At 45.9% G+C, this 13457-nt stretch overlaps 1 protein-coding gene across 2 annotated transcripts in view; it reads right to left on the bottom strand.

Moving 5' to 3' along the window:
- The window catches only part of LOC103178055 (acidic (leucine-rich) nuclear phosphoprotein 32 family, member B), a 41093-nt gene extending 31618 nt beyond the window's left edge, over positions 1–9475 (bottom strand). The window contains exon 1 of one of the 2 annotated variants that reach the window (XM_042333203.1): positions 9173–9475. In XM_042333203.1, the coding sequence (XP_042189137.1) occupies positions 9173–9226 (54 nt within the window). In that variant the 5' untranslated portion in view covers positions 9227–9475. The remainder of the gene's footprint in view (positions 1–9172) is intronic. The other variant, XM_042333194.1, reaches the window with a different exon arrangement.
- Between the last annotated feature and the right edge of the window lie 3982 nt (positions 9476–13457).

Here is a 13457-nt window from a genome sequence, read left to right as displayed (position 1 = left end):
CTGAATTATTTTGGCTGGTGCTGTTGTTTCATGTTCTGATGAGAGAAATTGTTCAGGGAGGCCATTGACTGTTGTGGTGCTTTTGAGACACTGGCTTAAATGGAGCAGTCCAAAGTTGAAAGTTGCAAAAGTAGCTTTACCCCCTTCACACCAGTCCTCGCCAGGCTCCACTGGCTTCCTATCACAGAACAGATCAACTTCAAGATCCTCACACTCATCCACAAATCCCTCCAGACCCTGTTACCTCCCAATCTCTCCGATCTGCTTACTCCCCACTCCACCATCTGCAGCCTCCACTCGGCTGGCTCTGGCCTCCTGCTTGTCCCGTGTCCCCTCCACTCCACCATTGGCGGTCAAACTTTCAGTCACTACTTCCCGAAACTTTGGAACTCTCTCCCTCAATCCATCTCTCCCTCAATGCTTACGGTCACCTCCCCCCAGCTCAGTGTCAGGCTCCACCAGAGCACTGAGACACTACCCTGCATGAAGGGTGCTATATAAATGCAAGTTTTTGGTACTGTACTCACCCCAATGTAGAATGATTGAGCTTTTTCCTTGGAGTGACAATATATCAGGAGTTTACTATAATTGTTTGCATTTGTTTTGTTTCCTAATCCTGATTTTAATTTAGTTCTCTCCCTCTCTCCACAAGTGAGCATTAATTAACTGGGCACGCACAAGAACAATATATACATAAGGCATCCCTTCAGGTGATGGATGAAAATTGGGATTTAATAACCTGCTACTGAATTATTACAGGTCTCTTTTTGTAACTTTGAAACTTTAAACAAATCTATGTCAGCAAAATTGGATTTTAGAACCTTACCACCATGGAGCAAGTTGGGCGCATTTGTTCACCTATGAGTGGTAGGTCATGGTGACAAACAAGAAATACGATGGGACAAATGATTTTAACTGAATCTTGTGAATAAAATACAAGATATTAGTTTCTTTCTGAATTCAATAAATACAATTCAAAATTACATTCATAACGCGCCTTTTATATTGGGAGGACGAGCCAAGGCGCTGAACAGTCAGGGCTTAGGAACTGAGCGTGGTGGTGGTGGGGGGGGGGTTTGGAATCAGGGAGGGTGGAGGGTTGTGAGGGTTAGGAGGGTGGCCGAAGTTACGGACGAAGAGGAGGATCTTGGGGTGTGCCTTGAAGGAGGACAGAGATGTGGAGCAGCTCGGAGCCTGCTGAGCGGAGGGAGCGGACAGGCTGATAAGGGGGTAGCAGGTTGGAGAGGTAGCAGGGGGCAATGCCATGTAGGGCCTTGAAGGTAAAGCTAAGAATTTTGAACTCATTCCTGAGGGATGGGGAGCCAGTGGAGCCGGGCGAGGGTGGGGGTGATGGGTTCACGGAGCCTGGTGCGGGAGAGGACATGAGCTGCAGAGTTCTGGATGATCTGCAGTTTGTGGAGTGAAGAGTTGGGAAGCCCGATAAACAGGGCAGTTGGCATAGTTGAGCCTGGTTGTAATGAAGGACGTATGAAGGTTTCAGGGGTCTGAGGGGTGAGGCAGTGGTGGATTTGAACAATGTTGCGGAGGTCGGGGAATGCAGAGTTGGTCATGGTACTGATATGGAGGAGAAAGGACAGTTGAGGGTTGAACAAGACGCCTAGGTTCCTGACTGGCTTAGAGAGGTGGAGAGTGCATCCGTGGATGCTGATGTTGCCAGTGCCTGAGATGGGGGGGCGTTGGCGTGAGCCAATCAGGAGAGCCTCCATCTTGCTGACATTCAACTATAGAAAGGTAGCTCTCATCCAGGACTTGACGTCTAACAGGCAGTCTGTCAGGACAGCAGTTGTCCTGGGATCGAGGGTGGCAGCAGAGAGAAAGAGTTGCGCATCATCCATGTACATGTGGAAGTTGACCCCATGTCTACGAATGATGTCACCAAAATGGGTTTGACACTGGCTCGTACATCTTACAGGCAAGGTGGCACATATCGTGAATGGGTATGTGGTTGGGAATGGGGGGGGGGGGGGGTGGGAGCGTGTTACAGAATGCAATACTTCAAACACCACATTAAAAAATTATTTTCAAATTATTGGTAAGCACTGACATTTTACAATTGTAAGCAGTAGATTATTTTGGGGGACACAACCTGTCCTTGTATCTGAAATGAAATTCTGGCTCCAGAAGTCATCAGTAAACCTATATTTGTCAAACATCAATTGATCAGCTCCAAGGGTGGGGAGCGATGAGAATAAGAGGCAGGCAAATGAGGCCTCCTTGGGGATGAGCTTTTAAACCCCTATATGGCTCCAAGGTGACATGTTTGCAACAAATTGTTGCCATCAAATCAACCCTCTGTAGCAACCTCAGTAGTTCGGTTCCTGAGTCATGTGGGTCTGCAGTACTCCAGGGCACTGCTGATGGCAGCACAGCCAGTCTGGCTCAACAGCAGGACTTAGAGGCTGACCAGTCCTTGGGGGCAGGGATTCTTCCACTAGACTTTTGCTAATCCTGCAAGCCAAATCTGAAACAGGTAGGAAGGTCCTGGCAGGACAAGCAGTGGGAAGCTTACCAAGACCTCACAATGGCAAGCTATGTGGTTTTAGATGAGTGAACTCCAGTAGAAACTCCAGTCTCCAAGCCTTAGCTCTTGCCAGCCTGTCTAATACTCACTGGAATTAGGTACACATGGTACATCTCTCTAGGATGACAGTGGGCATTTCTATTGCAGATACAGGGAAATTTACAGCCTTTGGTAGTATATGTGTGAAGTTGTCTGGCTTGGACACTCTTAAGCACGGTGATGGGTTTCGGCACAAGTTATTACCCGGCTGAACAAAAAAAAGGCGTCAGCAAGCGGCAGGTTGAGAATCACTAAATTACATCATTCAGAACACTGCAGCTTGTGCCCTCCCCCGCATCAGGCTCCATGACCCTCTCACCTTCATCCTCGCCCTGCACTGGCTCCCCATCCCCCAGGCGATAGAGCTCAAAATCCTAGTCCTCGTCTTCAAAGCCCTCCATGATCTTGTGACTTCCTACCTCTGTGACCTGCTAACGCCAGATGGATCTGTCCGCTCCCTCCGCTCAGAAGGCTGCGGCCTGATCCACATCCCGTCCGGTCTGGCCCATCATAGGCGGTCAGGCCTTCAGCCTCTCCGCCTCCACCCTTTAGAACTTCATCCCACAGTCCCTTTGCCTTCCTCCCTCCCTTGCATCCTTCCAGGCATGTCTCAAAACCCTCCTCTTTGACTCTGCCTTCAATCATCCTTCTACCCCTATCCTACCTGCCCTCCACCCTCATGATCCCAACTCCCTGCTCGGGTCCAGGTCCCTGATTGTCCAGCACCTTGGGACGTCCTCCCGACATGAAAGGGGGTAGTTCAAACAAACCATATAACCTTCCCAAACAAGCAATGCACGAACCTTTGCAGCATTTTATCTTTCATGCTTGTTTGTAGTACATTGGGTTAGTATTCAATCCATTCACCTCCAAGTTCAAACACGGCCAGATTAGAATGAAAGCTTCCTCTCTGCTGGCTGTAAATGTTCTATCTGAAATTCAGCCGACTCAACCCACATCCTAGTGGACATGGGCCCAAAGAATAAAACTGCCCTAAATTGGCACAAAATTAACAATCTCACTCAGACGCACAACAAGGTTGACTGGTGTGAGACATGAAAATATTACTTTGGTGCAGCAGAGGGTGCTGTTCAGAGGCTGAGGGATAGAGCAGAGGGATCTTGGCTGCTGTCTGTGCTGTTATATACAGTATTCAATTAAAAGAGGTTTAGATGATTGTTTTTGGTCAGACAGATGTCTAAGACATGGGGAAACTATCACCATTCTTAACAATATCCAAACCACACTTGGAGTTCCATGTGTGCCAGCTACACATGGTAATTTCCCTGTGTCTGGAATGAAATGTGCACTTTCCCTTTGAAGAGATGCACCCTGCCTACCTAATTCCATAGAGTATTAGGCGCAGGTTGGCAAGAGGCAAAGCTTGAGAGAACCCAGAGCGAATATTTGGGTGGAGTGGAGGGTACTGCTGAAGTTTAACCAGGTAAACCCATATAGCATGCCGTTGAAAGCACTATTTGGAAAGCTTCACCAGACCAGTTAAGGCTTTGGTTTGCAGTTTTACCAGGAGCTGAGTGAGGAGAATCCCTGCCCCCATCCTGCCGATAAGCCAGACTGAACTGATCTGCGATCAGCAGGGCCCTGGAGTGCTACGGACCCGTCTGGCTCAAGAGGGGGCCTACTAAGACCACCACAGAGGACTGACTCGATTCAGATATTCCATTACCCAGTACATCACCCTGGAGCCCAACAGCTCCACGGAGACCCGTTTACGTCTCCTCCAACACCCAACGAGGATAATCACTAGTTGGTCATTTGATATCTAACAAACACAGGTTTCATCCCAAAAATTGCTCTTCGGAATGCTTAATCTGTACCTTGTTGGCTTTGATGTACCTGAAAGTACCATCCCTATTTACTTTACCATTCTGATTTACTTATCTGTCCAGTTGAACACCTTGTACACTATTGCAAGATTCTCTCCCCCGCGACATCTCTGAGGTTACTGCCTTAGTTTAACTAGCCATTTCCTCACTGATCAATCCTCTAGACCTGAGGATCAGCTTCAATGCTCTTCTTTATCATCGACAGTCGTGTTCATCACCTCCCACCTCGTCTATTCAAATGCCATACTCGCTGATCTCCCCAGCTCCACCATCCACAAAATCCAGCTGATCCAAAATCTCACCACCCGCATATTCACCCGTGCTAAACTCCATATCCCCACCTCTCCAACCTGCTTACTTCCCAACCCACTACCAGCTGCCTCCGCTCAAATGGCTCCGGCCTTCTGCATGTCCCTCATGCCCTCTGTTCCACCATCGGTGACCATGCTTTCAGCCACTACACCCCCAAACTCTGGAACACTTTTCCACTATACCTCCACTTTGTCTCTTTCTTCTCCATCTTTATAACATGCCTGAAGACCTTCCTCTTCGACCGTGCCTATGATCACCTCCCCCTGGCTCGCATCGTGTTCCACCAGTCAAGTGCTCTGGGAAGCTACCCTGCATGAGGGTCGCTATATAAACGCAACTTGTTATTGTCATTCTACCTTGAAGGCCTGAACAATCCCTTAATGTCTCAACCATCAGAATTGTACAAAGCACTCCAGGTACAATCTCATGGAGTAATGTACAACTTGAGCATGACTTCTGGGGAAACTTTCCCATTTTACTGCCATCTCATATCTAGGTCTATTTTAACTCGCCCTTAGCAAGTTCCGTTCATCCATAGAGTACAAATACCTCCTATTTACTTCCTATTCACAGTGCTCTGTATTTGGCAATATTCAACTGCATTCACCAGCGATCAACCCAAGTGCATAACCCATCAAGCTCTCTTGCAAGATCTTGCCTGCATCCTCAGTCCACCGCAGACTGGCACCATATGAATTCATACCAGCACCTGAAAATGTCATCCCCAGTAATAATACCATTAAATGTACAAAATTGCTGAAATACACTGAAAAAGCAAGATACACACACACACAGAGCACAACTTCACTTTTAAATGAACGAATGATAAGAGTTATATTGTTAAGAGGTCTGAAAACAGATCACCTGTCAATGTCCTCTTTGTCCTGTATCAACACACAGGTTTATGTTGTAATATAAGGAAAGTGGAATTAAATAGTGTGGATACAAAACAACTACCCACTAGAGAATCGTCGTGGAATACTTTCTCAACTTTGGCAAAATACAATTATCATTAGAAAATAAAAATATGAAGCCATAAATCAATTTTAAGTACAGTAGATGGCAAAAACTTCTGTTTGCTGTTAAGATCGGTCTTAAGCTTCAAAACATTTCGACAGCCAGGGATAAAACTGCTACCAATGTACTAATTTTGGAAACCCAGTTGGTTACATGGTAAAAGCAGTGCACCATTCAGACTGAGTCAGTGGTAGGTATAATGATGGCTCAGCATTGGAATATACAAAGATAATTAGCAGTCCTGCCCAATTACATAGCATAGTCTCGCGGGCAATTTTTTTAAAAAAAACAAATTAATTGCAGCAGTGATGGAAAGCAGAATGAAACAGCTGCACTACACGATGGAGGGAAAGTGTGGTTAGAAAATGATCTTGCTGGGGGGGGGCGATGTGGTGTCCATCCCTCTGCAAAGTTCTATCAGTCGGGCTACACCCCCTCCCCCCCCAATCAGGCCCACTGTAAAATCAAGTCCACAAGTGCATCTGGTTTACCATACCACCAATTTGGTCAGATTATACTGAACAGCAGATGTCACACTAACTGATTTTTCAGCAAAGTAGACCTCCATGTGCCAGTTTAATCATGAATGTTTGCTTCAAGCTTCTTCACATGACAAATGCGTTCTAATGGATCATGATTTACATTGCGAAAAACATTACTGGCTTTATTGGCCATGAAAAGGAGTGATTTTTCTCAAATAACCATCAAGACTTGTGCTACAAACATTTTCGGTAGACTGCAAGATTTAATCTTGCTAAAAATTAAAATTACCCAGTAGAGGTAACAATTAAAAGCATTTTTCAAAAATATATAATTTAAATAACGCACCATTTCCAATTAGATGAGTTGTTTTTTTTCTCTCCATCTGATGAGAATAATCGCAAATTCAAAAAGAGAAGCTTTACTAAAAACAATGACTTTCAAGATGTAATGTAAAATAAATTGAAATATGTGATAAGCATCAAGTTTATTTGCAAAGAAGCTTCAAAATGGTGCAATTTGGTCCACTCACTGGTGGCTGGAAAGAGCTGATGCATTAATTCCCCAAATCTCTTCCTCCTTCCCCACCCCCTGTTTTGTTGGTATTTGACAGTATTGAAACCGCTAAGATTTTTTTTCCCAAAAAAAGGCATTTTATTTCGAAACAAACAGCTGTCACAGATTGCAAGAGGTAGCAGTTGCACAGTTTGCGTGGTGTCCGGGCACCTCATCGGAAAGGGAGCGAAACGAAGTGTGCGAGGGGGGGGTTGGGGGGTTGGGGGGAGAGAGAGAGAGAGAGAGAAATGACCGTCGCCTGACGTCTTCTTTCTCCTCTTCCCTCGTCTTGAGCAAAGGACAGCGCGTGGAGACTCACACACACACACACACACACCGCGCACACGCGCACGGAGAGAACGCGGCCCGGGCGGCGGCCGCCGCCGGATTCCATTTCGGAACGCGGCCCGGGCGGCGGCGGCGCGCGCGGGGAGGGAGGGCGAGGCGGTGAGGACGGACAATGCCGCGTTCGGGGAACAATGAGCGGTTGGAACGCGGCGCCGGGAGCCCCCGGATCCCGCGTTCCACCCGCCGGGAAGGCGCCCCGAGCGCGCGGCAGCGCCTGCAACAGCCGCGGGAGGACAGCCGCCAGCGCCAGCGAGTAAACACCGCCTGCACAGCGCGGCCACGGACACACACACACACACACAAATACAAATAAATTAATTACATTTGTCAACCGTTTGGACTCATAGCGTGACGAGATTAAAAGTTGACCGTTCCCGGCCGTCCAGCCTAATGTGCTCGTTGCTTTTGTCACATATGATATATATATGTATGTATATAATAATTATTTGACAAATAAAATTAAATATGTATATTCAAGAGGGAGGAGGGTGGAGAGAGAGAGAGAGGATTACAAAAAGTAAAAGGGGAGAAAATGTTGCCTCGAAAAACGTGCCACCAACATGGCGAACTGCGCGAGTGCGCTGAAGCGTGGCTGGAGGGATCCGAGTCAGGTCACTCCTCACCGAACCGAGTCTCCCTCTCTCTCTCTCTTTCTCTTCGCTTTTTTTTCCGCCAACCCCTCACCCCCCAACACACATTAGGACCAAAATGCCCCCCTCTCTCCCCCCCCCCTTTCACGCAAGCCTGGGAGCGCGGTTAATAGAGAAAGCGCCCCCCCCCCTCACTCCCTCACACACACACACACACACGGGCGGCCCTGGGAGTCGCATTTAGTGAAGAAAAAGCTGAACAAATAAATAAGACGGAGGAAATTGAAAAGCTTATGTGGCGGGAAGCGACGACCCGCCGTCTTCTCCTACGGCGGAGAGGAAACAATGCACAGAATGATCCTCTTCCCTCCCCCAAACCCCCTCCCCCCCCCCCCACCCCCTCCAAAAAAAAGTTTACCGAACAAGCCACTTTTCAGATGGTTATGGTTATGACAGCGTTTGGGAACTGTACGAAGACACTTGGATTTAATTCAAAAGCCACTTCAAGCGAGATTATGAATAAAAAGTGAAGGAGGGAAAGCGGGGGTGTGGGGGGGGGGGGTGTGGGGGGAGTCAAACAAAACATCCCCGGCAATCCCTCCCCCCTCCATGTGCAGCTCCAAATAACACGATTGTTTTAATATCCACCGCTCTTATTTATTACAAATGTCCCCCAAATACTGAGGCAACGTGTTCCCAATTCCTGCTCCGATAAACGGGGTGGTACCGTAGTCTGGATCCGCGAGGAAACCTCTCTCAACAGCGGCGAGTCTTATGTGTGTATATATATATTTTTTTTGGGGGGGGGGTTGGATGGAGGGTGGAATTGGTCATTTTTTAAGAACTTTTTTTTCCCCCAAAAAAACACAGCCACTGAAATTGGAAAGCTCCGGCGAGATGACAAACCCCACTCGTTTTGTCTTTAAAAGGACGCTTAGGTTACAAATATGGCTTCCAGAGTCTTTTTTTTTGCAAAAAAAAAAATTTTCCAGGAGAAAAACCATCTCTTCATCATCCTCCACGTCCTGAGATGAAAGATACGCCTCCCCCTACAGCAAGAAAGTTCCCCTTTATTCTCCTCCTCAACACCCAGCTTTCAAATAGTTAAATTGCAACACAACAGTAACTCTGCCTAACCACTGCCTCACCAAACCAGTCGCTTTTTACAACTAGAAACACTATTAAAAAAATATTAACCCCCTCCCTCTTACAAACTCCTGTCTGAAATATATATATATGTGTGTGTGTGTGTGTGTGTGCCCCCTGCAAAAAAAATAAGCTAAAGCATGCAGTGACCAAAGGGTCATTCGTGACTTACTTTCAATTCACCCCCTCCCCTCCCACCCCCCCCCAAAAAAAAGTAACACCAACAAAACTCACAACACACACACAATTCTTAGTTGCAAAAAAATTAGTGGGGGGGGGGGGGGGGGAGGGCTTACATCAGTCGGCGTCCTGTTCCGAAGCTCCAAATGGATTCTCTTTTTCATATCCATTTCTTTTGCAAGTGTTTGATGAGAGGTGACTTGAGATGAATTTTGTAGCAGAGGCGGAAAAGAAGTCAGTCAGTTCTTTGACGGTCCTACTCTCTCTCTCTCTCTCTCTCTCTCGAGGGAGTCGGTCTGTCGGCAAAATGTGACCAGACGCCAAGTTCTCGCCGCGCCAAGAGCTCTCCAGCAGCAGCTCCAGCAGCTCCTCCAGCAGCAGCTCCAGCAGCACCAGGGCTCAGAGCGAGACAGAACCATGGGTGGAATGGGGACTCAGCCGCACTCACTACTGCCACCACTGGCCACCCAGCATAACACACCCACCCACACCACACACACAGCACACACACACACACACACACAGACAGAGTTAAAGGAGCATTCATTCCTTCCTTCCTTCCTTTCCTTCCCCTTTCCCTTCCAGCCTCTGCTGAACAGCCATATGCACGTTTCGGAATCAGATCTGCAAATAAATACTCCCTGGACGCCGAGTCCCGCTGAAGGAAGAATCCCGAATGGAGGACCTGCGATTTTCATCAATTTTTAACACCCAACACAAAACAAAAAACACAAGGCGCACAAACAATGCATTGTCTCAGCTGAATCCTAACCCTAATTTATAAGTCAGATACTGTACTTTTCAAATCTTACCCGCCTGGGTGGGATGACCTTTCGCTTCATCATTTTCATGCCCATGTCCTTGGCTAAACCCCTTGCATTCAGTACTCTTGGTCAGAACATTTTGCTTCAATGATTACGCCCTACTCTCTAGAACTCTTCCAAAATCTCATTTTGTGCTTTCTCTTAAAAACATCTCTCTTAATTTATTGTACTTTTGGTCAACAGTGCCCGGAATCCACCTCGACTGGTTTACAGAAAGGCAAGCAGCTGCGGCTTAAACTCCGCATCTCCAACTGGTGGAACCATCACTCAATGGGAATGGACATGTGCCCGAGCTGCGGACAGGAAGATGGTGACAATGGTCTGAAGCATTTCATGCTAACCTGTGTTGCCCACCAGGAAGCTTGCAGGGAGTTGCTGGTATCTACCATCCACCTAGTGGCTCAAACCCACATTTGTCAGATGCAAATAACCAACTAATGACTATCTTCCTTGGGAGCGAGGTAAGGGGGTCTTCTTGGAGCTGAACTGGTTCAAAGGTGACGCTTTGGTGGCAGAATGTCGGAATCAAGCCAGCTCTCTGTGACGATCTCGGTAGTCCAGTTCCTGAGCCAGACGGGTCTGCAGTATTTCAGGCACTGCTGTTGACAGCATAACCAGCCTGGCTCATCAGCAGGACTTGGAAGGGCAGATCAGTCACTGGGGGCAGAGACTCTTCCCACTCAGCTCCTATTAACCGGTAGGGCGGTCCAAACTGGACAAACAGTGGGAAAGCTTTCCAGACAGTTCTCTCAATAGCAAACAGTTTTAGTTGATTAGACCCCAGCAGTACCCCAACACAAATTCTAGGGTCCCCAAGCCTAGGCTCTTGCCAACCTGTACCTAATGCTCTCTGGAATTAGGCAAGAAGGGTGAATCCATCCATGGGGAGAGGTCACATTCCATTCCAATAAACATCTCTGTAATTGCCATGTATAGGTGGGATGCATGGAACACTCAGTTTGGTTTGGATACTCTTAAGCATGGGGATGGGTTTCCTCATCTGTCAGACCAAAAATAAACCTCTAAATCCCCGTCCTTTCCTTCCTAATAGGTGATTTGTGTCATTGTTGTGGAACACTTTTGAAATGTTCATCTTACTTGACTCGAATCTGAGTGTTCTGAGACGCCGTCTAGTGTGAAGGGCGCTATATAAATGCAAGTTGTTGTTGTTGCTATGCACGTGCAAGTTGTTACACTATTGGCACCTAGATTATCAACAAGGTAGAAAGTCTGTGGTGCTGAAGTTCAAACCACTGTTACAATGTACAGAGATAAGTGGAGGGAGAGGCAGTTCCATAGATTTGACAGGAACATTCTTGAACCTTACTCTATTCTTTCTTTATTTCTCCAAGTGTGCATGGGGATCCTTGGAGCTGTGGTTCTGCCTAGACCCAGGCAGCAGGCTGACCGCCAAGGCCAGAGCTAGTTGTGAGATAGCTGGCAGTGATGGCATTACTACTCAGAGCTCTAACACCAGACCAGAACCACCATCAAGACAGAAGGAGAGGCATCCTTAGTGCCAGCAGCAGGTGGACTAAGGCTTAACCTACTAGTGTCTTAACCTGCTAGAGGCTGCAGAAATTATTGTTCAGGAAATGCAGACTACTATTGTTCAGAACCTTCAAGAATCTCAAAAAAACTAGACGCCAAGGGATTGCACCAGAAACAAAACCACTAATGTACCGGCATTGATACAGCAGCCGTATCGTGACAAAGAAATTGAATAAAGGCTGTGAATCAAACCAGGAATTTAAAGTACAATGGTAGCTCAATTATCCCACCAATTTAAACTATCCTCTGGGGGAGGGGATGTCCCCTCCATTATGTTGGAGAAATCGAGGTTCCACTGTACAATCTTCAGTGGGAACCGTGCCAGCAGTGTGTTGGCACTGAGAACATCACACAGATGACATCATCTGCTAGTGCTCTCCGCTCTAGGTCAGACCTAGGGGACTAGGGCTTACGTCTACATATTTCAATGCTGAGAGGATACTGCACTGTTGAAGGCATCTTTCTTCTGATAAACAGAGGTCCTGGTGATCTAGACATTACTCTAATTGACCCCTGCCAGTATTTTGTTTCCCCAAATCTCACAGGATGGCTACGGTTAGAGCTTCAAATAATAAAAGCAGCAAGAGTGAAAAAATTGCAGTTTCACAATTTTACCTATATTTTGGTTTATTTAAAAAAATGTAGCAGGTGCCACAGTAAAAGTGGCACTGCTAATGTATGCCTTAAATTTGCTGCCATGGAACCCAAGCGGATTTTTAAAAAATCAAGAGGCCTTCTAACTGATCTGTGCCCCAAATAATAATATAATAATAATAATAATCCTTGCATTTGATATAGCCCTTATCACATCTTCTAGACGTCTCAAAGCGCTTCACAGAATATACTGTAAAGTGAATTAACTGTACATATGTGGGCGAAATGCAGGTATCTGCAATATGGTTCCTGTCTCGAATAAGAACACTGAAAGCATGGAGTAAGAAAAGACCAATCGGCACATCAAACTTTTTCCTGTCATAACCAGGTAAAACCTCCTGAATCGTGAATTTTACCCAACTAATTTAATGTGAAAATATTCCATATTGCTCATCCTGCATTATCAGTTTCAGTCTGGGCACATTCTTCTCTCCCTAATTTTTTTTTTAAATAATCACTGTTGACAATCCTAGAGCTGCCTGATGCCAGTACCAATCTATGACAAACAGTGGATCCTGTTGTCGGTCATTCCTCAACTCCATTTATTGGCATGACATTTCCAAGACCCCAAAAGCTCAAAAACCACAGTACATTGCACCATTCAATCAACACAATCTTCACCTTTCTCTGTAACTCTCAAACCCATTCTTAATCATTTATCCAGCTCTTTTATGAAGGTTAATCAACACAGTATTAACCTCCTTAGTTTGGGAGTACTGCATTTTTAACATATCTACTACTTCATGCAGAAGACATAAGCCTAATCGCAAGCTTGTTAATTTAATATTTAATTTGAGCAAGTCCGTTAAGAGAACTAAAATAATTTAGATGTTTATTTGAAAAATGAAAAGTAACAAGCTACCTGTGATTTTAAATGTACGTTTCTGTTTATATAGATTAACAATTTCAGGCCATTTCACCTATCTACCTCGTCCAATTCTCACTTACATTTCTAAAGAATCAAAATGAAGATCTGCATACTCATTCCCCCGTCCCCTTTTATAATCTTTTAGATTCTTATTGCTGCCACTGCATTCTCACCATAACATGTAGGACAGGCTGATTTTGGATTATGCTGTATCTACTGCTATCATCACTCATGCTGCTAAAGCCATCTATCAACCAATGGTACGGATGGTCCTGCTAGCTTGGCTGTTGTGCAGAGGTCCAGCTACATATGCCCAATAATGGCAAACTGAGAACTGGAAAATGGAAAATATTTATATTTGGAAGGAGCCCAGTGTTCTGCTCCTAAAGCTACTTACTATACAAGAAACAATCCCATTTGTACACACCACCATCTATTTTATTGTGTTTTTTTTAAACAAAACAAATTGTAGCACAAATTCAATCTTTATTTGAGTGTGTAAAA

This window comes from Callorhinchus milii, unplaced genomic scaffold (genome assembly GCF_018977255.1).
Source record: "Callorhinchus milii isolate IMCB2004 unplaced genomic scaffold, IMCB_Cmil_1.0 Scaffold1, whole genome shotgun sequence".
Taxonomy (NCBI): Eukaryota; Metazoa; Chordata; class Chondrichthyes; order Chimaeriformes; family Callorhinchidae; genus Callorhinchus; species Callorhinchus milii.
This window is presented reverse-complemented; position numbering and strand designations above follow the sequence as displayed.